This window comes from Electrophorus electricus, chromosome 17 (assembly GCF_041902795.1).
Source record: "Electrophorus electricus isolate QZ-2024a chromosome 17, ASM4190279v1, whole genome shotgun sequence".
In the NCBI taxonomy this organism is placed as follows: domain Eukaryota; kingdom Metazoa; phylum Chordata; class Actinopteri; order Gymnotiformes; family Gymnotidae; genus Electrophorus; species Electrophorus electricus.
The window spans coordinates 7,187,202-7,211,197 of NC_137513.1; the positions used below are offsets into that span (position 1 = coordinate 7,187,202).

The window sequence follows — 23,996 nt, forward strand, 5'->3', positions numbered from 1 at the left end:
ACTGTAGAGCGGAGGCCTTGTCCTCTGGTAGTAACTGTAGAGCGGAGGCCTTGTCCTCTGGTAGTAACTGTAGAGCGGAGGCCTTGTCCTCTGGTAGTAACTGTAGAGCGGAGGCCTTGTCCTCTGGTAGTAACTGTAGAGCGGAGGCCTTGTCCTCTGGTAGTAACTGTAGAGCGGAGGCCTTGTCCTCTGGTAGTAACTAGAGCGGAGGCCTTGTCCTCTGGTAGTAACTGTAGAGCAGAGGCCTTGTCCTCTGGTAGTAACTAGAGCGGAGGCCTTGTCCTCTGGTAGTAACTGTAGAGCGGAGGCCTTGTCCTCTGGTTTTAACTGTAGAGCGGAGGCCTTGTACTCTGGTTTTAACTGTAGAGCGGAGGCCTTGTACTCTGGTTTTAACTGTAGAGCGGAGGCCTTGTCCTCTGGTATTAACTGTAGAGTGTTGCCTTTTTCTTGGCTCTGGGCATGTACTTAGGCACAGACCACATTGTGATCTGGTTTCCTCGTTAATGCTCATATCTCCTGCGTGAAACAGTTCTGCTTAAAACTGGAAGCTAGTTCATTTGAATAAGTATAAGATGTAAATATGCTTTTTCATACAGATTTGTGGAGGAAAGGAAGGGTAACTGTTTTACAACTACCTCTTTTTTAATCTAAATGAGAAGAATTAATTTGGCAGGTAAACTGCTTTGAATGGTGTGTTGGTGGTTGGTTGTTTGCTTGCTTGCTTGTGTGTCAAATATTATGGCTCCCAGGTTATTAATGTGCAGACTGATGCGCACACACCCAGGAATTCACTTGCAAAATAAAGCTCTTTTTATTACAATAGGGAATTTCACTTTGTAAGGCTTAGGATTATTGTACAAAAGGTTCATGTGGAATTTAAAGTAATATTTGGTTGTGCAAGATTGGCTCACAAAGCTGTTAGTCTCTTGGTTGTCAATACTGTCTGGGTCAATGCCTGCACAAGAGGTCCCAAAAAAGCCCAAGTTCATGTTTTAAGTTAGGTGTCAAGTTTATGTGTTGCAATAAGCTTGCATAAAGCTTCAGGCACAAACATTGGAGCAGTTCTAACAGGGACTGTTTTTAATTAAATTTCACAGTAGGTGGAATGGTGAATTCATGGGACATACATTTTCTGTGTTTGCACTGCCACACAAACCTTTTTATTTACTGCATTTTATGATGTTGCAAGGAGTCCCCATCACTCACCTCCCACTTTATTACAGGCACCTACCCTGTGCCTAGACTCACTGGCTACTTTTGTTTTTACATTTTCAGTATTTGGCAGATACCCTAATTTAGTGTGACTTGCATATATTTATCACTATGACAGGACTTGTACACTTTTCTACTTTATAAGGCCTCCCAGTTTTACAGGTGCATTTTGTATGTGTGCAGTATACAGAATGTGACTTTATTGCAGTTTGGCAGCCACCTTCTACCTCATGTTTATTAATGGTCAACCCCTGATTAACAGGAGCACTTGGACCGGATATCAAGAGGTGACTGTTCCAAATACAGCAGCGTCGCTATTGCCATGGTAGCATGTTGCTCTGGCATAAGAGTATCAGAAACAGCTGTGTGTCTGAAGTGGCTACATGTGTCAGTATCACTGGTGTACTGAGTGTGTCCTGCCATCCAAAAATATCCAGCCAGCAGCAGTCCTGGGTAAAGAAACTGACCAGATGAAGAGTTTAAAGACTACTAACGCAATTTGTGCAAGGCATCTGCTGTGCTCAAGTCTTTAACTTTTAAGTTTTAATGTTTCTAATATGGTAGCTGGTAAGTGTGTACATATAATTACCTTTCTAGAGACTTAATAATGGATTAATTAATTGTTTCAAAGTATCCTCTGTCTTCCACGGGGGTCCCTCATTTTGGCGTACGGTGCTAAAGATAATCCTTAACAAAAATGATATGTGGCACCATTTATTTTTGAAATTCACAAAAGGAGAAATTGGAGAAAACTAGTTAATGGCTGGTGTCCTGACATAACCTGGAAGGACTAGTATTGATTTTTTAGATGAGGATATTCACAACAAGCATTAGCCACAAGGCCATTTTAAGGAAAACATTTTTTAAAATATACATTGATGAACCATTGATGAGTCCTATATCGGTAGGTCTGACATAGTAGTAATCTGTTCTGGTTCCACTGAGCGCATAAGAACCAGGGCTTCTGACGTTCACACTGCCTGAGACCCCTGATAAGAAGTGGTAGTTACAAATGCAGCATAGGTCTGTCCAGCGAAAAGGCGATGTGTATAGAATCGGCCTTTTCCTCAATATATACGTGCAACACAAACGACACAATAGAGAATAATTTAAATACAATTTTGAAGGGCTTTTCTGTGAGGATAACAGTATATAATGCGACAGTTTATCCGTGCGACTGCAGAGGCGTTTTATTTTTGAATTCAAGATAGCCCTCGTTAATCTCTAACGCGCACCCTAACCTGTGCGTTCTTTTACACTGGAAAGTAAAACGTGTGTGCTCCACGTTACCAAAACGAACATCGTTGATGTAATTACCTCCCCAACTGGTGTTTGTGTTATGACCTTTTACACACACGCTTGAAGAGATTGTTTAGTACAAGCCTGTGACGGCGCTTAATGCGAAACTTTGTGTACTAAATCCAGATATTCTTCGTGAAAGGTCCGGCGTGCATAAGCATATAAAATACTCCTGGTTGTATTACACAATGCTGCAAGTATGTGTTTCTGTTTTATTCGCCATAGACGTCCAGAGCCCTGAAGGTGAACGGCACTTTATATTGTATTGTTTTCCATCAAGCATACCTCATCATCAGATGGTCATTGATCGTAAATTTTACGTTATACATGAAACTGTGCAGTGATTCGGCTCTCTTGGGCTAAGCTTTATAAACAGACAATGAATATATGCACTGATAAATTCTGTTGCAAATGGCACGCTAAATAATTAACGACTTTCTCAGAGAATTAATCAGCACTATCAGATTAATCATCTTAAATCTATCCTAGTGTTAATTGGCTTAATCAATATTCTGGTGGGTTGGGTGAGTAATAGCTACAAGCGCCTAAAGCAATTGTAATTAACAAGAACTGAACATTGACGTCATTCGGGAACATTTTTCTAGGGATGAGTGTGTTGGGTTTTCTTTGCGAGGAAACTTAATATTGGTTGGTTTAATTTGGATCCACAGCCCTACCTCAGAATTCATGTTCCTTCGCACTGCGCTTGCGCAACGGCTTCCGACGCTACTTGCTGAAGCGCTGGCTGCTGCGGTTTGGTGCGGAGAGGGTTCGGAGCAGCACACAACTTATTTATTTTCCAATTCAGACGTGGCATCCCTGCTCTTTCCTGCATTGTTAGTTTTTCTTTCTTCATTGTCCGCAAACAACCCATCTTAACCTCACCATGGCAAACAAGGAGGAGAAACCAGAAGGGAAAAATTCGAGTTGGAAAGATTTTATCTACAACCCACGAACCAGGGAATTCCTTGGGCGCACTGCAAGTAGTTGGGGTAAGAAACCTGAGTAAGGAAATCCCTGACGGTTGTTATCTGGCAATCCATAGCCTAAATATATCTTTTAGTGACACATCGACATAATTGATAATATCGCACCCTTAAAGCCAGTCTGTTCTGTAGTATGTAATATCTCAATATTCACTTAATACCCGGCATTTCCATGGTTTCGAGTTAACCGCGTTTGTCACAAAACGGCTTGTTTGGAGGATGATGCTAGGAAATACGGTCTATTCCGACAGTTGCAACTCGCGTCTCTGTAACATAATGATTCAAGTAATAAGATAATAAAATAAGATAATACTTTTTTTTCTATAATTCTCCCTAGATTACCGAAATTGTGCCTAGTAAGATTAACGATCCAACAGTTTTGTCAGTAGACTATTGCATAGGATAGGCTGTATACAGATTGGGATATTATCTTGTTTTAAGTGACTTAAATTAAACGTAACGGAGATAGATCGATATTTCAATGATAAGACTTATTTATGCGTTGTGAATAGCTATTTTAAATCGTGCGGCATGGTAATACAAGATTTAAACCGGCCTGCCACTTGGTGCGTTATGTTAATTCAGTGATGATTACTTCATAACTGGTAGGCTATGGATCTTAATAAAAACTTCCGCACGACATAGTATTTCAAACGTTGGATGTTGGACTCGAGATTCCAGTTTGGTAATGCGTCGGCATTTGATTAATCGGTATGGCGACAGTGTTCTTCCACGCCGATCAAGCAGATTCGCGCGAGGCTTGGGGGGGGGGGGGGGGGTCATCCCATTCTATGTATAGTCCTTCCTTATTCCATTACTGTGCGCTCTATAGTAACTAAGGCCACTGCTGCCACCTTAAACCCTCATAGTAACAACGAAAATGCCCGTCAGATCAGTGACACTTACTGCAGCAGCGGTACACTGCTGTCGGTCGTAGTGACGTATGCTCCGCATGCATATGCAAATAGACTGCCGTATTCCTCCGCAATGAGAGGAAAATTCCGTGTCTCTCTTTGTCAATCGGTTATGATTAATTTATATTAGAGAAAGTTGGCTTGATCTCCTAGGTCTGTGTATATTAAATTGCTTTTCATATAATGTAAGGTGTGCCTGAAGTGTTACAGGCTTCTACAAGATGGGGGTGGGGGGGGGGGGGGGGGCAAGTTTCTTAAATTACTCTCAGTTGCCTGGATACCAGCTATAGCCTAAATGAAATGGTGTATAGAAGTTGACGTTTTGTAGCTTACATAGGCCAAATTAACATATTTTATATACCCCCCAACTCGCACATACCAATATCCGCAGTCCCCCGCCTTTTTCCCCAGGATGGGTTTGCCTTAATGCAATGCTTGAGTTCTCTGACTTCATCTCCTCTCCCTCCCACCCTCCCTTTCAAGGTCAAATTGATTCTCTCCATTCTGTTGGGGAAGGGATCCCTTTGGTCATATGGTAATTGCAATGGAAAAAAAAACCAGTTTGTTTGCTAGTCTGGGAAATGGCAGGGAATACCAATGTTATATTTTTATTGGCTCCTTATATGTATGCAGATACAGAGAGTGTCAAAAGTACAGTAACCACATCTTTATCATGGCCCTTTATCATTTGGAATGACATAATGAGCATCAAGTTTGACATGCAGACTTTTTTTTTCTATAAATTTGTTTTTGCCAATAATTAATTAACAATGAGAAAGTATAGCATCTTTGTATATATCCAGTCTATTTTGGAGCTCCTGTTATGTGGAATGGACATACATCATGGTTAATACTTAGTTGCACATTTTTACAGTAATGTCCAGATTCCCGTGGTGCATAGATATCACCACATGATGGGTGTCTTCCATTCTAATGTTCTATCTGCCCTGTTGTGCTTCCATCTTCTCACTGGCTTTCTCTGTAGCCTTGAAGTGCTAGTCATTTTAAGACCATTTCTGGTGTTTAAACGATTGCTTTGCCCCAACAATGTATAAATTTAAAGTTTTACTGACCTTTCATTTCCCAAGGGAAAAAAAAAACACCATGGATGACATTGATTTTTCCGTTATCCATTTTAATGCACCAGTTTACATGAGCACTGATGGCAGGCAGTTCAGGTTCACACTGCCCTAAGGAATATTGGAAATAATGTGTGTATTTATACAAAATATGTATGCAAACTGTGTTTGCGACTGATAACTAGAAATTAATTATGCAGAATAATCATCTTCACTCTTTAATCACATTCCTCGTTGAATTTAGATGGTACTGTTGACTTGGCCAGTTAAGAATACAGTGACTGTTACGTCACGGTCCTACTGTATGACGAAGCATAACCCAGAAGGTCCTGGGGCATTTGTTGGTGTCTGAATAGACATGGCCACTCTATAAACTTCATATTTTCTCCTCAGCATCTGCTGGCAGTCATTTAATCATTCTGGATATATGAACCACTTCCAGCAGCAGACATACTTTGGTGTTAACTTGGACAGTCCATTTATTAGAGATAACTGAGCCACTGGGCTTTAAATGGGCCTGGCTATTATGCCAAAGATGGTGTCAATCATAGTGTCAGTCCTGGATGAGACAGAGTACAAACTCTGTGTAGGAGTGCCTTAGGAATTTTGTCACTTGTAGTCAGTTAATCTGTTAATACAGCCACTGCTCATTCAAATAGATAGGTTTTTGTTTTCCTTCGCTAAAAGTAGTAAAGGTCATTATGAGCATTGTTTCTGGGTGGCCAAACTGATTTTGCTGCCTGCAAATGAATTAGGGATCAGGATTGTGTACTATAATGTTATACCATATTATGTTAGTGTTATAGTGTTATCTTTTAATGTTTCTTCACACTTTGGGTTGGGGGGTGGGGGGGGGGGGGGGGAGTACAGATGTGTTAACACTGTTTTGACCTTTTGATCATCAATGCCTGTAAATGCGTTGACTGACACATGGCAGATACACTCTTCAAAGCCCCAGGGGAGAAGGGGTTAGGCAGCCTCCCACTCACCTCGTGTATTCTTTAATGAAATCAGAACAGGTGGATTATACTAGGAATGCATGTGCAGTGTCAACTCCTGTGATGGCTTTGGTAAACATTTTAACACACATACACAAAAAGTAAATTATTTGGTTTGTTATACCAATACTGGCCATGACGAACATTTATGTATGCTAATTCATTTGTCTATGCTAATGCCTTTGCTAATGTACTTTTTTGTAGGATATTTCTTGAACTTTGTTCTGAAAGTTTAGTGACAGATCACTTACTGTTTGGCAGTGATGGTTATTTACAAAGGGTGTGGTCCTGAAAGATTACAGCAAACAACTGATGGAAGAATAGTGATGATTTCTCTGCCATGTGCACTTTTCCATCATGTCTGCCTAGCTCTCATCCCAGAGACTCCCTCTGCTCCCAGGTGATGGGATAAGAGTGATGAATACTGCTGGGTTAAAAGGTTTAGCTTTGTGTTAATGGGCAGGTGTGTCTTTCTCATGCCCACAGCTATCAGCCCGAAGCACTCTTTATGTTTCCAGGGATTAGACCAGAATGCACTGTACAACATACTGCTGTGAATATATGGGGCTTCATCTGATTGGTGCTAGCTACATACATTAGGCTGGATTGCGTGAGTTTTAAACAAATGACCACGTTTATTACTAGCATGTTAGCAGCCACTTGATTCATGGTAGCAGAGCTGTGACGTGGCATGCAAGGTTTTATTATAGACTGTGTCATTTAATAAGAAATAATTTAAATGCAAATACTATGTGGCACTGCAAGTGAGGTTCATGTTTGAAACATACCAATGTATGCTGATGTTATAATGTATTGCTGAAAATAAATAAATAAAAATGGGCTATATGTCCTTTCCTGCAGTAGAAAACTTGTGTCAATTTAACTCTACATACTTGGTAATCTATGAGAGGGCAGATTGTTCCACTTTCAATAAGGTGTAGTTGGCATTTACACTTTTAGAGGGTGTAGCAGCTTTGAGGTTTTCAGTTTGTATTTTAGTTTACCAACAATGGACATTTTCCCCTGCTGGGTTGAAAAGCTCCTGCTTGGGAAGAACTCCATTGGCCATCTTTAATAAACTAAGCCACGCAGCTGGCCAGTGCACTCTTGTAACAAACAAGATCCGGTCAAACCACAGGAACATACATCACCATCTGACAAATCTGACATATGTGAAAGCCTGAATGGCCATGGACACAGCAAGTGATCATTACTGGGAAGTAATTCTCATTTTCCATTACAGTTGCACCACACATAGCTGTGCTGTACGGTTTTCACGTATCCATCAATGACCAATTCCTGGCTCTATTTAGCATTAATTTATTTACTTGAGCAGGTTTGAGCAACACCATTGTTTGATTGTTTTGATTTTTCATATCCTGATCACTTATTCATTTCATCACTTTTGAATTAAGTCATGGATATTAAACTGCAATAAAATGCCTGAAATACCAGGTCAGCTTGAACCAACACATAATACCTAGTTGCTGAAAAAATAAGGCTTGTTGGCAGTAAGGGATGTTGGTTTTGCAGTAATTGGGTAAGAATGCTTGTGATCCATTGTGAAGAAAGCCTGTTTGGAATGTATGCTGTGGGAATTGAGTGCTGTAGGTTCATCTTAAAATGGAATGCTGACCCTGGCAGTCCCAGCTGATCACTGCTCTTCCTTTCACCAGAGGCTGATCTCCACCACTCTGATCCCTGCCACAAAAGTTGTTCATGCCTGGTGGTGCCCTCCCATAGGCAGCCACTTTATAGTGATGTGAGCACTATCAGACTATGATCACTGTTCAGCATACAAGGTGATTACATGCAGTTCTGGCTGAAATGGTATTGGTTACCTGATTCTAGTTTGGGTTTCCTGCATTTCATATGGTTACAGCAGCCTTCAGAGACTGAGTCAGCCTTCAGTACATTCAAGCATAATTGAATAAAGTCAAGATAACATTGTTTAATAGATGTAGATTAGAAAGATCTAACTGGCCATCAAACCATTCACAAAGGTCTCGAGCACACAGACAAACCCGTAAGGGCAGTGTCTAAAATGTGCACTTTATGCACTCCTGGAATGAGCAAACAGCCATTTCAGTATTTAGTGAAAACTTTTTTCTTCATATGTGTTAAAAGCATCCAGTACTAAACATACTTATGGTTGTGTAACAAAATGTGATGTAACAGTGGTGTGGATGTCATGAAATCACAACACTTTTAAAAACTTTAAAAAAAAAAACCATTTACGAAATCATTATTTATGCAAACTGTCCTGAAGCTGATGACTTGCTGGTTTTCCTGTGCTAACACAACCACTGAAGGTGTTGAAGGGCTGGTTGATGATGAGCTCACTCTGGTGGGTTGGAGCAGCAGGAAAAGTAAACAGGCAATATGGCACTGCAGAACTGGAGTAGGGTTCCTCTTCCCAAACTTTTCTCTCTGGCCTTTCTCTAAGAGCAGGTTGTGCTAAATGTTAGTATTGCTGTGAACTCTGTATACCACTGGATTTTTTGGCATGGCTGTTTGTGTGTTAGTGTCTTAAAGCTTAAGATTCAATCATGGAGTGAAGCCAAACTAAAACATGTTTGTTTACAAAAAAAGAGAGGAAAGCAGGGGGGCCCATGGGTGCTGGCCTCATTATGCAAGCTGTTCTCTCCAGGCTTGATTCGGGTACAGTGCCCACACTGATGGGCCCCAGACTTGGTTGGGGTACAGTTCCCACACTGATGTGCTCCAGGCTTGGTTGGGGTACAATACCCACTCTGATGGGTCCCATGCTTGGTTGAGGTACTGCACCCACCCCACTGGGCCCCATGCTTGGTTGGGGTATTGCTCCCACCCTGATGAGTTCTAGAGCTTCTTCTGAGGGATATTTTTATCCACATTAGTCAGCTATCCTGGGCACTGTAAGAGGACAAGAATTTGGATCCTTGGGGTTCTGTTACAATCGGAAGAGGGAGAAGAGGGAGAGAAAACAAGACCTCCTTCAGCAGCTGAGGGAAGCATGTGCACTACTGCTGAACTGACAATCTTTTCTTTTACTCACATTACCATCACATCTTATGTGCTCTCTCTCTCTATCTATCTATCTTGAATACACTATTGTTGTACATCTAAATTAATATCCAGATTAACATGTAGCAGGATTACTGCAATACATCAGTTTGTCCTTGCCTTTGTGTTTGTTGCTGGATTTGCTTTAGCACACTCTACACTGTGTTGTGTTTCTCACCAATGTGCTGTGGATAAATGCAGCAGCAGTGACATGTGTCAGTCGCTCACAAAGTCCCACTGAGGAACACCGGAAGAGAAAGGGAAGTAAAGGATTTGGGTTGGGTTTTAACGAGCACCCCCCTCTCTTCAGATGCAGTCCTTGAAAGGCAAAGAGGCTCCAGTATGGAGGAGATAAAAGCATTGTCACAGCCAGCAACCTTGCAAATGGCTGCCTACTTGCTTCCTTATGAGTCTGGCCTTCATATTTATGCTCATATTTTATCTTATGTAAACTAACTGGTTGGTAGCGATATATGTGGTGATAGGAGATCAAAACAGTTTTTTACTTTAGGATTGTGCTTTAGGAACACTCAACAAACACAATGAGTGTTCAGTTTAGCAATCATGTAGCCATTTTGACATTTTCAAAAAGGACAGCTCTAAGATTACTTAAGTGAGAGTTTTTAAAATAATTTTGTTTGAGTTCTGAGTAATAGCATAAATTGCAGGAAAAATCAATGCACTCAAAAGTTTTAGCCCCACCTACCAGGCCATTTCCAACCCTTCTTACTCTGACTCTAACCCCTGAGAGGAAGGGAACTGTGGGGGATTACAGCATGTGAAGTGAAGGATTAAAAAAAACATGAGGAAGGAACTCAAAGAGCAGCCAAGGAGACAAACCCATTCTCTCTGGTGGTACCAGGTAGAGAAATGGGCATAGATAAAAATCACTTTAAAAATAGATTTTGAGTCAGGTAAAAATACAGGTAAAAATACATTTTGAGTCAGGTAAAAAAAAAAATTAAAGGTCTGTCATGACATGTTTAAAATAAGAGTTTGTGGCAGATATGGAGTTTAAGCTTATGGAAATCATGTCTTTCATAAATGAGTAGTTAATGCATATTACAACCAAAGACTGTGATATCTAGACAGCAAGAGCTGTGTTATTTGATAAAGATTACACATTAGTGAACTCTCAAACCAAAAATCTGCCTCATCCTATCTCTTCCAACCTTTTTCCACGCAGACAAATTGCAAATATGTTTAATATAATTTTTGACTCCTGCAAATAGCTAAAATTGAAATGCTGCTGGTCGCCTAATGAGATTCTTTTCGAAATCAAAATGCTTCATATAAAAAAGAAATCAAAGGCATCTAAATAGGCCCCATTGGGGAGCTGTGGATATGAGGACTCTGCTGTTCTGATTTCACCAATAAAACTGTTCCAGCAGAATTTAAACTATTTTTGCACAGTGAGATGAGTCACAGGCACTTGGGTCAGAGCACTAGGGGTGCTTTAAAATGAACCATCCTGGATATCAGAGCAGAGGGCAGCCAACTGTCAGGCAACTGGAGTGAGACTGCTGCAACCTGATACTTGGAGATGCATTCACGGCATATGTCTCATTGCTCAATGCAAGATAAACACGTCATATGGGGGGGGGGGGGGGGGGGGGCATGGTAGTTACTGGATAAAAACAACTGCCCCCCACCTACCTGCAACCAGCAGTCATAAGTTAATGACCATTAAAGGAACACTTCACTCAAAAATGCTAATGCAGCCAACAGCAAATGAATGTTAATCATCTGCTTTGTATAACAATAATATGCTCCAGCTTTTTGTCATTACTTGTAAAATTATCCTGTGGGGAAAGAACTAAAGTGATAGTGCTTTAATAAATAATTTACGAATTGCGTCAACAATGTTCAGTCAAATAGTCTAAATTGACACCTTGATACCATTAGTAATTTAATAAAACACCAGAAACCAATGTCCCAAGTTGCCTGCAAGCGATGGTTGCTAACCAGCTCTTGTTGTTAAGTAGGTGTTTGAGCTGTCATAGAGTGGTACCATTCATGTATATGTATGCTGATCTGCCTGAAGAGAAATGCTAACAGCATTATGCCATGTGCTTGTGTGACCTGGCAGAGTGTACGTGCCGTGATACATTGAGTCAATTAGAATCTTGGTATTCTTTAAGAAGTCTGTCTGCTAAATCTCAAGACCATTTGAGAATTGAGTGGCTTAACCAGCAGTTTCAATCTGTTGGGGTGTCCTAGAAGTAAACACATCTTAATCTAGGAACATGATGGTTTGTCCATCAAATCTCTTGGTGCTGATGCAGATTTGAGGTTATTGAGTGGCTCTTCTGGCAGAAAGCATAAGTGTGAGTCTTTGTGTTTCTCACTTTTGCTCTCTCAATGTGCCTTCTCTAAACGGTCCTCCCCCCACACTATTTATAGTAGCAGCAGTCTACCTCAGATATCAGCAAAGAAGAAATGTGTCTATAAGTAATCTCGCTCTTACACTCACATGCACGCTCGCGCTTTGTTTCTTACTCATACTCATCCTCTGTCTTTGCAGTGTTGCAGCCTTTATAAGCCATGTAGTGATGCCTGGGTACAGAACGGATTTGCTTGCTGAATGAGTGGAGTGGTATCGAGCCTGATTTGGCTGACAGTGTCCGAAAGCACCAGTAGTGTCCTAAATCCTACGGAACTATTTAACACCTTGATATTTGTCTCTCAATTCATGCTAGCATAGAAATGATCAGAAATATTCCATTCAGTGAAGTAGGATTGTTTGTGTTCATAAGTGAATATTGAAGATGTGACTGTTTGTCACTCCTGCTGCATTTAAGACTGTTGGCTCCTCTATGGGAGTGCATTTTACTCCCTGCATTTTAGTGGTGTCACTAAATACAAACAAAAATCGAAGGTCTGGTTTTGTTCCCCTCTAGTGATGACCAGTTTCTGTTTGCCTTCACACTCTAGTGTTAGTAGACCCAGGCATGACATCATTTGGAAATCAAGGCTTTTGTTTACTATACACTTTTCAAGTAAATATTTCTTACCAAAATGTTAGTCTAAGCTTTTCTACAGTATAATTATTTTTTTCCCCTGGCTGTACTGTTAGTTCTAACTTATTGTGGTACTGTTTATATCCTTCCACCTGATTGGTGTTTCACTGAAATGAGTGAAAAGTGGCTGTTGAGGGACTTCTAGACTCTGGCTGGCTCTTGATCCTATTGGTTTAAGATGATACTTTGACTGATGATCCAATTTTAATGGTGTGTATCAGGTTTTAGCATAGAAAGATTGTGTATGTGTGTTTGTTTGTATGTCTGTGTTGTATGTATTTTTCATGATGTGTATTTGCATGTGTGCCGTCCCCTTTTTTATTTAACTGTATCATTCATGTTACAGTGACATGGAAAAGATGATGAATTGCAATTTACTTTTACTGTTCTGGTCATTCAATAGAGCTGAACTGAGAGCAGTGTTGTGGGCTGCCAAACAACAGATATTATTAGAGCCTCAGTTAACCTGAACTGCATTGCACTCCAGACCAGCCAGTAAAAATGAATGTTAATGAAATACAACAACAATCTCCCCCATCTTCAACCTATAAAGGAGTAAAAGCAGCTTTGTCTTCTGTCTCATTGACAGTACTGCTTGAAAGAAAGTCACATCCAGCATAACTTGCTTTTCTTGCTCTCTCTCCATCTCTACGCCCTCTCTATCTCAATTTCTCTTTCTCTCTAGCACTCATCTTTCTCTTCTACGTGGTCTTCTATGGCTTTCTGGCTGGGATGTTCTCTCTGACCATGTGGGTGATGCTACAGACGCTGGATGACTACACTCCCAGGTACAGGGACCGAGTGGCCAACCCAGGTAATGTCTTCACACAAAATGCTCACAATGTTTCCACCACTTTCCCTAATGGCCATTAAAAAAACAGAGCACATAAGGTAGGGAGGAGGGATTATAATGTGGAGGACGTTTGATATATTTTTATGACCTGTGTTGGGGTTTTTCTCCAATCTGAAGCAGTACCCATTTGCAGTCATTGTACACAAAATGGCTCCTGTAGGGCTGCAGAAAAATAAATGTGAACATACAAACAAACACAATCACCCACCCCACCACCCACTGATTCCCCCAGGGCTTCTGATTTTTATCCTACCAATTAGCCAGTAAGTAATTTCCAAATATAAAAGCCATAACCCCTGTGGGCTTGAAGCAGCAACTATTTGCTAATGGAATCCTTAGCTCACTGTCATATTAAATTCTGTTCTTAAAGCATTTGCATAACTTTCTGAATATGGCTGTTGTAGATGAAACATGAATGGCTGTAAATCTGTTATTGTCCTATCCCAATTGGTAGTGTATCTTGAATTTTCCCTTGGGAAGATTTCTAACATTTCCAATATGATAGGATGTCTATAAATTTAAATTGGGCTGTTTACTGAACAGTGGAAAGCACATTCGATACTCAGAAACACTAAATGAGAACTGAAACTGTGACCAGAGCATAGCAGAAAATTGGTCATTAAAATAATTTTTTCAATAATTTCTCTGTGAAGTTTTAGCACCTAGTTGAGGTTACATTAAACTCCAGTGTGTTGGTGTAGATTATGTCCTCTGTATTTATGCCCACTGAGGACATTCTGCATGGATTTGATGTACAGACTTGGCATTTAAGGTGCCCTTTAGCAAAAATCATTACACTCTGCTGTTTTTACTGACATCGCGGGTCCATTTGGAAAATTGAATATGTTCCTCCTGATGGTGGCATGCATCATATATTAACTTTAAAGCTGCACTAGAGCTCATCACTGATACTGAACTCAGATGCTTATGTGAGCATAATCTTGTTTGTCCTCTACCACACATCTCACGCTTTCTTGCGCTCCATCTCCTCCTTTTAACTTGTCATTGACAAATGCATCCAGTTTAAAACAAAGACTTAATATTTACAGTGTTGACCCTTATATTTTAAGAGTTCTTGGCATGCTGGATATCAGCTTCTGGGCAAAATCTTGACTGATGTCAACCCATTCTTGCCTAATCAGTGCTTGGAGTTGATCACAGTTTCTGTGTTTTTGTTTGTCCACCATCTTTTTGAGGACTGACCACAGGTTCTCAAGGGGATGGAGATATGGGGAGTTTCCTGGCCATGGACGCAAAATTTCAATGTTTTGTTCACCGAGCCACTTGGTTATCACGTTTGCTTTGTGACATGGTGGTTGGTAATGCTGGAAAAAGCATTGTTCATCACCAAATTGCTCCTGGATCATTGAGAGAAGTTGCTCTTGGAGGAAGTTTTAATACCATTCCTAATTCATGGCCGTGTTCTTAGGCAAAATTGAGTAAACCCACTTCCTTGGATGAGAAGCAACCCCCTACATGAATGGTCTCAGGATGCCTCACTGTTGGCATGACACAGGACTCATGGTAGCACTCACCTTTTCTTCTATGGGCAATCATTTGTCCAGATGTCTAAAACAATCTGAAGGGGGCTTCATCAGAGAAAATTACTTTAACCCAGTCCAATCCATATACTTCCTTCTGAACGTCAGTCTGTCCTTGATGTTTTTCTTGGAGAGAAGTGGCTTCTTTGCTGCCCTTCTTGACACAAAGCCATCCTCCAAAAGCCTTCATCTCACTGTGTATTCAGATGCACTCACACCTGCCTTCCCTGAGCAAGCTCTGCAATGGTGGTGACCCAATCCCATAACTGCATCCTCTTTAGGAGACAGTCCTGGAGCTTGCTTGACTTTCTTGGGTGCCCTGAAGCCTTCTTCACTGCAATTTAACCTCTCTCCTTGAAGTTCTTGATAATTTGATAAATGGTTGATTTAGGTGCTATCTTACAAGCAGTAATGTCCTTGCCTTAACAGAAGACAACTTCAAGCACCACCACTTTTAAAGCAACCAGTCTGCTCTTCTAATCAGCATGACAGAGTGATATCAGCTGCCTTGTCCTCATTAACACTTTCTCCTGAGCTAATGAGAAGATCACTGAAATGGTGTTAGCAGGCCATTTTGTGGCAGGGCTGAAATGCAGTCATTTTTGTGATTAAACTCATTTTCATGGCAAGGAATGACTGCAATTAATTGTAATTCATCTAATCACTCTTCACAATCTAGAGTTAATGCAAATTGCTACCATAAAAACGTAAGCAGTTTGTGAAAACCAGAATTTGTGCTAGTCTCAGAACTTTTGCCCATGACTCTGTGTGTGTGTAGAGAGAGAGAGAGAGAGAGAGAGAGAGAGAGAGAGAGAGAGAGAGAGAGAGAGAGAGAGAGAGAGAGAGAGAGAGAGAGAGAGAGAGAGAGAGAGAGAGAGAGAGAGAGAGAGAGAGAGAGAGAGAGAGAGAGAGAGAGAGAGAGAGACCTTACCCAAGCCCTCCTTTTCTAATTTATGAACCAAAGAGATCTGTGAATCATGAGCATCTTCACAAACTCAACTCAGAAACTCAATAATTTCCCATCTTCCTTTTTAAAGACTGTGCCTTTTAGCATGGTGCATTTGTCAGTGCCCTCCAAAAAGAGCAGGAACATGGTGCAGTCATGGTTCATTTATAATTCATTAAACTAATCAGCTGTTTGTACAGAGTTGCTCTTTGTGAGGGCATTTATTGTTCGTTGTGCTGCAGATTAAGAGTGCAACAACAAAAATATTGTATCTCTGCAGAGTTCTTGGCACTCCTTTGCTGTCCTCTGGTTTCCACATCATGCCTAATTTAAATGTAACTATGGAAATATTGATTTTTGCTGTCAGTACCTGCATGGAAGTGATGCATGTACCCATGAAATTAAATGATGGATTTTAAAATGTGATGAGACTCTAGCAGTTACAAAAATGATGCCCCCCGTCAGCTTCTCTTGCTGCTGTGTCAACAGGTTTGACGATCAGGCCTAGGTTCCTGGAAATCACGGTAAACCGCTCCAGCCCACAGCAGTACAGCGAGTATGTCCAGAGCTTGGAGGACTTCCTGCAGGGTACGTCCATGACAACTTGACAACTCCTTGGAAAGGCTTAGAGGAGGAAAACATTCATTGCACCATGAACTGTTTATCAATTAATATGTAACAAATTATAACATCTAATAAAATAAGCACACATTGGTAGAAGGTAAAAATGCACCTTCTGCAAAAGAAGACATTTAGCAAGTGGTTTCTGAGCTGTTCTAGCTTGAAGTCCTTATGGTCAGCTGTATGGTCATATGATGGCCAGACAAGGTAGATTAAACTGTGGACGAGACACTAGAATTAAGGATGCAGAAATGCATTAAACAAGAAAAGGGTGAGTGATGTGTCCTAGGCAGCAGCGAATAGCTGTTCCATAATTTGGAAGTATATGTGTGAAAATGTAACAAGAAAATTACGGGAGTTGCCCTGGACATCAAGGTTACCACAGTCAAAACAGTTTGGAGGTTGAAGTCTGACAGGTCAAAAGGAGGCACTTCAAGGCAATGCCAGGAAGTAATAGGGAGGACAGTGCATTACTGAAACCACCATTAAGGGGATTAGTGTTGAGTCTGCCAGCCCTTAAGAAAAGAGTAAGTTGCTTTTTGCCAAGGAGCCATAAGGAAGGCAAAGGCAATGGCTCAGTCTGGATTTTTTGGAAAAGAACAAGTAGTGTAGTTGAGGATTGGAGCTCTTGGAGCAGGAAGTCTCAGGTGGGAATTTACAGGCTTGTGTGGGCAAGAAGTGAGCTGGAGCTACAGGCCTTCTACGGAGTGAGATGAAGAGACCAGGCAGACGGTAAACTGCTCCATCTTGCAGCAGTACAGGCAGAGAAGTCAGAATGGTGGGAGGCAGGTAAGAGGTAGAAACCTATTTTTTTTTTCACTGTTAACAGCAAGTCCAGATATCTGGGAGGGATGGGTAAAGTGAGTATGGGATACGTTACTCTGAGAATCTTAATCATGGAACTGAATGCTTTATGAGATTTCACAGTCACCAGGTTGGAATGACAAATCAAATCTTATGATTTCAGAGCATCATAAATGTCCGTAATAATCATAAATTTTAACCTACTTTCTCAAAAGGCAGAAAATTGACGGGGTCCTTATAGAACTGACTGGCTTGAAAGGGTTGGCAGGGTAAGATAGACAGATCTTGTGGAACTTAAGATATGGAGAGTCTGTCCTAAGATATAGGAGAGTCATGACCCAACACGATTCCAGAGAAAGTTTTAAACCATGTAGAACCAAAGCCTATAGCAGCCAGTGCTATGGTTGGTGGTTAAGAGTAACTGCTTACCTACCAGCTAACAATTCTTTTCAGCACACCTTCAAGACCCATATTGTTTCTTTAAAGCATGAATGTGTCTCTGCCATGTTCACCTTCTCTGCTGCAGAGTACAATGACACTGTGCAGGAGCAGAACGAGCTGTGTCATGTGGGCGACTACTTCCTGCAAAACAATGGTGATGAGGTAAAGAAGGTCTGCTCATTCAAGCGGAGCCAGCTGCGCCAGTGCTCTGGCCTGGCGGACACCACCTTTGGCTACGCTGAAGGCCAGCCCTGCGTCCTCCTCAAGATGAACCGGGTGGGTGGGCAGCGTGCGGGAATGGGTGGGTGCAAGCTCTCGTTCCCTCAGGTGTTGAGGGCAAGCAGCTGTTGCTGACTCATGGAAGTTCATCCTGCTGATTTCTGTTTCAGTGCAATGACTTCAGCAATGAACAAATATGCTTGAAAGAACTTTTTACTAGGCACTTTCTGTGCTGCCAATATCTTACAAAAATGTGTTCAGGTTGAAATAGGCTGTAGTTTATTAGTTTGATGAAATATTTCACTTGTTGGTGAATTTTTACAATGCTAATATTCATTAATTCATGTTTTAGTTCAAATGGCTTGCTTTTCTGGGAAATCTGGGAAATGGAGTCTTCAGCTGCAGTCTCCATTACCTAACTGCAGTGGTGTCTTGCTAGACATCTTGTGAATATTGGCATGTTAGTGCCTTTGCTGGCAAAGATCGATGTTGAGAGAATTGCAGCATGTGATGCTGCCTGCAGATCAGCCTGCTTCTCACACTCACGATCTTCTAAATGTCAGATGCTGCACATACCCCACTCGAAATGGAGACCTGCGAGCCTGGATTTATGAAGAAATACCTGGCAGTTCTGTAGCAGCACTGGGTCTGTCCTGTCTTCAGTGATCTTACACATAAAATGTATTTCGCAGGAACGGGTTGTTCAGTTCTGATCCAGCCGTGCTCAAACACACTGAAACTAGTTATTGAATTATTAAGATTTATTGAGGAAGCATTTAGGACAATGGAGACATACATATGGTGGGTCTTTAGTAGTACCAGTTAGACTTCTCTGCTTTTCTGTTGGGTTAGTCTTCACAATCTGCGTAGTTCCATAATAAAATATTCTTTGTGGAAAAAAAAGCAGGATTTTATTTATTTTTTTACCTGTCCTCTAAACTAGAGATTTTGTGGATTGTAAATGCTGGATTTATTAAATTACTGTAAAGCTTTAGCGGTATTGGCAGTGTTGCCTCTGAATAGGTATACAATAGTCTTTATTATATTTTTTGGTGTTGTTTGGTGGTCCCTTATAGGTTATTGGGCTGATGCCACGAGGAGAACCATACATCAACTGCACAGCCAAGGTAATACTTACTATCCTGTGTGTGTGTGTGTGTGTGTGTGTGTGTGTGTGTGTGTGTGTGTGTGCGTGCGCATGCACACGTGTGAGTGTGTGGAGGTATTTGTCGATCGTAGTTAATGCATGAATGTGCCTTCATCTTGTTTTTCCAATGTCTGTTTGTGTGGTCTCTCTCCACGCCTCCTCTGCTGCTGGCAGTTCACACGTGGTAAGAACTGGGGCCTAACCTCCCTGTTGTCACCAGGGACCTCGGTCATGTTCCAACCATCTAGCTAACATTGTAGCAAGCTAAGAGGCTACGGTAGCTACATTAAACAGCAGTTTTTGCAGAAGTATTCTTTCATAAATCTGAATGTCCAATTGTCGCTTCCTTACAAATAATAACATTGCTATATCATTATCAATAATACCAATATTGATATGGAAGTTATTTCATATTTATGACAAAGCCTCGGAATATGTTTGTAATCTCAACTATTTCTTACTTGAGAAATGAATATACATAAACTTGGTCTGAGTAGAGATCCTCAATGTTCTGGTCGGTGTATGGATCTGAGGGGAAAGGGGTTGAGACTGCACCCCCTTACAAGAATAATAATAATTCTAATCTGAACATCTTCAGTCCCCCCCACCCCACCGCCATGATCTCTTTGTGAACTACTACCTGTATGTCACATGTTGAAGGTATACAGAGAACAACAGGAAGGATGGCCTCTTCACTTTAGGAAACAGATTCTCCTTATACGCTTCCCCTATTTCCACTAGAGCTCTCTCGAGAGATTCTTTTCTGCTGGTGCCTAATGCTTCTAACACTTTAATGTTGCCATTAAAGATTTCATAGCCAAGCCTTTTTATATAGAAACAAACCATTTATTTTGCCTGACTTGACCATTGGAATGACTCAGAATCTACAGTGGGCAAACTGCATCTACCACAGTGATTATCTATTCCATCTGCAAATCCTTCTTCCAGTTACAGTGGTGACTTAACTCACTATAACTAAATGAATCAATGAACCTTGTGTCTTTGTGAATAACTCCACTTATAGCTTTAGGCATTTTTGCTTTAGACGTTTTAGACATTTCTCCACCTCTTCAATATAAGCTGTTATTTGTAGAAAATAGGGAAAGGTTTGGGCATTGTCTGTGTTCCACAGGAGAAGCCCCTGTTGCACTGAGGGGAAAGGATTCAATTTAATTCCTACTGACTGCCAGAGAGACCTTGTGTTTACATGCTAGTGAAGACTGCATATAAAACCAAATCCACTGGTTTGGTGCGAATTCTTGTTCTGGCAGCCTGTCATTTGGGTGGAAGTGATCGGGCTGCCTGAATGATGAGACTAGCTCTTGACTGCTGTCAACCAATCAGTGGAGATGCATCATGCAATGGCCCAAAGCTGCTTTGACCATAACACCAGCTTTGAACGCTGCCTTGCTGACTAAGTTGGCTCCCTAACCCATGAACTGTATTGCATTTTTATTTCTTTTTTAGTCTTTTATCTCAACAATTTGACATGTTTAATTAACTTCTATAGCACATTAATTTTCACATTACTTTTAGTTAGTAATTTATTTAGAGCTTCATTTGAAATTTGCTGTTTAAAATCCATTGTTTTATTTATCTTTGTAGCAGCTCTTATGTGAAGCATTTTGAATTGCTGCTTTGTATGAAAAGTGCTATATAAACTGGCCTTGCCTATTAGATTAGCAAAATTCAACTTATAACATTTGCTCAGACTTCCAGACTGTCTTTGAAAGGGAGCGCATCTGATAACTCAGATTTTTCAGATGTGATCCATCAATGACAGATCATAACCATTTATAAGGTTAACACAAAACCTTCATACATGGGTCCCACACTGGCTGCACTACTCTTAGAGGTATAGTTATTGCTGCTAACTGAAGGTGTGAACTAGGTACCTTGCTAAAATGCTTCTAGAAATTATGACAAAGGGATGGGCAAAATGATGGAAATGCCACCTGAAAATCATTAGTTGATCATAAACTTTGTTGGAACATAGACTATTTCTTGTTAATTCATTATTTTGAAAAAAAAAGTATCTGATACAAGTAAATGACACTTGTTAGTCCTGTTGTATTTAAAGAGTTAACTTTTTTTTTTCTTAATTATAGAGCACTTTAAGACATTTAAAATGTGGGTTGATCACTTTTTATTTGCCAAAATTGCATCTGAAATTGTGCTAGAAACAGTTAACGTTTTATATGACAAAAAAGGCGCTAAGAGAAAGCAGCTTGAGAAAGGGGGACAACTGAGTGAAAATAATTCAGTTGGACATGCATTTTAAATAGAATACTGGCCATAAACGTTGTTTTAAACCTTCCTGACTTCTCAACAAACACTGTCATTTAACTTTCACAGATATAATAATTAAACAGGCCTTACACTGAAAACCCTGTGCGACCAAAACAGAATCTATAATAATAATCACAAAATGAAACCTTGGATTACTAAGGGGAAGAAAAGTTATATGGTGAGTCATCTTTTATAGTGTTGCTACATCTGGTTTGGACTGTTTTTTCTGAGAGAGCCAAAGCATGTCTTTATCCCATATTGCTTTCCCTCAGCTAGTGAATGGGATGGCGGTTCTATTTATTTTTCTGGGAATATCAAATGACCACTAGAAAATGTTTGAAACATGAATTAAAGTATTCTTGAGAAAATATAAATTGCTTCAGCAGCTAAAGTGAAGCCAATGCCTTATTAATGTTGCATTATTATTGATTAATTGGATGTTTCCATCATTTGTGCCGTTTTCTTGCTAAAACCTATCTGGCTTTCAACATGGCTGAATGATACTACAAGAATCTCTCTTCTCATGTTAAAATGTATGTCAGAGGGGAAACAACTCAGCACTGATGAGCTGGAGCTGGTCTGTGCATCTCAACAGGAGAGGAGTGTGTGTGTGTGTGTGTGTGTGTGTGTGTGTGTCTGAAAATTTGAATGAAAGCTACTGCTCATGTACGTGAGGGGTGAGGAAAAGAAAATGATGTATTCGAGCTTCTAGCAGTGAGCTCACCAGTACTAGCAATAGGATATAAACACATTTCTCTTCAGTTGAGCAAGCTAGGTCAGAGGCGGTGAGGTCACCTGGGGTCAAACCTTCCCCCAAAAATCACTGTGTCAGCCCCTTTTCCTCCTCTTTGTGCTGTTTCAGAGAGACACCCCTCTGCAGATGCAGTATTTCCCTGGTGAAGGCCAATTTGACAAGATGTACTTCCCTTACTATGGCAAGAAGGCACATGTGAGTAGCACTATCTGTGATTCAAGATATACCAGTGCCAAGATCGTTATCAGACCTAATGCAAAGACTAAAGGAAACAAATTTTTGTCAGTGACATGAATATGAGTAAGGCTTTGAAAATTGTATTATGTATCATTGTTGTTCAATAATGGCACATTTTGCATACCGGTTGAGGAATCATCATAAGCAGTGAAAAGACATCCATGTAAGGTGCATCTAGTCAGGAGGGTGCATGAACATGCAAACATCAGCCAGCAGGTGGCAGTGGTGGGTCCAGCGAAAGCATTTTCTTCTGTGTTTTCTTCTTTCCCCAGCCCAACTATGTGCAACCACTGGTGGCCGTGAAGTTGCTGCTGAGTGAACAGGACTACAACGTGGCGCTGATGGTGGAGTGCAAAGTGGAGGGCTCAGACCTGCGCAACAACGATGAGCGTGACAAGTTCATGGGCCGCGTGGCCTTCCGTATCCTCGTGACCAAGTAGCCCTGGCCGGACGCCGGAGCTGCACGATGTCCGCCCACTCGCACCACCTGAGTCTCGACCCCTCCTCTCATTGCCTGCACTCGCTCGAGGCACTCCACGCATCTCCCATGTCCACGTGGCCTCCAGTACCACAAGGGAGCCTGACATTCATCATTTTGTACTGTACTCTGTAGGGGGGTTCAGAGTGGAGCTACTCATAAGGTCATGTGTGCTAGGCCACATTAGCTAGGTCTTAACTTGACACCCTGTTCCCAACTACCCACAGACTCCTTCAGGGGGGAGGGGGGTGTTTGGGGATTACAAGTAAATGCACCTTCAACCTCCTCCAAGCCATCTCCGTAAGAGACGAAGCTAGTGACATCGTGCAGTAAGCAGGGACCTGTAAATAGATGTCAGAACATCAAGTTGGTGTCTGTTCCTCTCCTATAGTGTTGTGCAGCCTGCTGTGTGGGAGTGTGTGTATGTACATGTGCACAGGCACGTATGTTTGTGTGCGCGCATGCATGTTTGTGGGTATGCACGTGTGCCATGATGTGAAGTCTCTCTGTACATATTTAATGGATTAAGACACTTGTTTTTGTTATCACTTCCACTACGTCTGACCGCTGTAAGTAAATCAAGGTTTTATATATATATATATATATATATATATATATATATATATATATAATTATAATTATAATATATTTTATATATATAATACACACGTGTGTGTGTGTGTGTGTGTGTATACACACACACACACACACACATATATATATATATATAGAGAGAGAGAGAGAGAGAGAGAGAGTGCAAGAGAGAGAGAGAGAGAGAGAGAGAGAGAGAAAAGAGATGTAATTTAAGATTTTATGAAATGAAACTGTTATTCAAACTGAAAGAAGACGGGGGAGAAAACACCAAAAATGTCTGTTGACCTTTTCAAATCCATCAACCATCTGAGGAAAATGATTTTTTTAAACCTCTGCAGAAACTGTACTTTGTGCAGATGCCTTAAGATCTGTATGAAAAACTTAAAATAAAGTTGATTTTAAAAATGGGTATAGTGAGTACAGTTGATTTTCAAATTTTCTACCTATAAGTGCCACTAGATTACTGAAAGTGAAGAAAAGAATCATTGCAGTCTTCAGCATGTCACTTTTAAAATGTGT

At 40.8% G+C, this 23,996-nt stretch overlaps 1 protein-coding gene across 1 annotated transcript; it reads left to right on the forward strand.

Annotated features, from left to right (window-relative positions):
* Positions 1-3,223: 3,223 nt before the first annotated feature.
* Positions 3,224-23,886, forward strand: atp1b3b (ATPase Na+/K+ transporting subunit beta 3b). The gene is made up of 7 exons (XM_027005856.3): positions 3,224-3,503; positions 13,239-13,367; positions 16,383-16,481; positions 17,845-18,035; positions 19,055-19,105; positions 22,277-22,363; positions 22,678-23,886. The coding sequence occupies exons 1-7, from the start codon at positions 3,398-3,400 to the stop codon at positions 22,843-22,845; spliced, it is 831 nt and encodes a 276-aa protein (XP_026861657.2). The 5' UTR covers positions 3,224-3,397; the 3' UTR covers positions 22,846-23,886.
* Positions 23,887-23,996: the final 110 nt, after the last annotated feature.

Excerpts from the sequence above, each read along its gene's own strand:
- atp1b3b (XM_027005856.3), top strand. The coding sequence starts at position 3,398 with ATGGCAAACAAGGAGGAGAAACCAGAAGGGAAAAATTCGAGTTGGAAA. Across the intron at positions 16,482-17,844 it reads CTTGGAGGACTTCCTGCAGG|AGTACAATGACACTGTGCAG; the intron begins GTACGTCCATGA and ends TCTCTGCTGCAG. Across the intron at positions 19,106-22,276 it reads ACATCAACTGCACAGCCAAG|AGAGACACCCCTCTGCAGAT; the intron begins GTAATACTTACT and ends GTGCTGTTTCAG.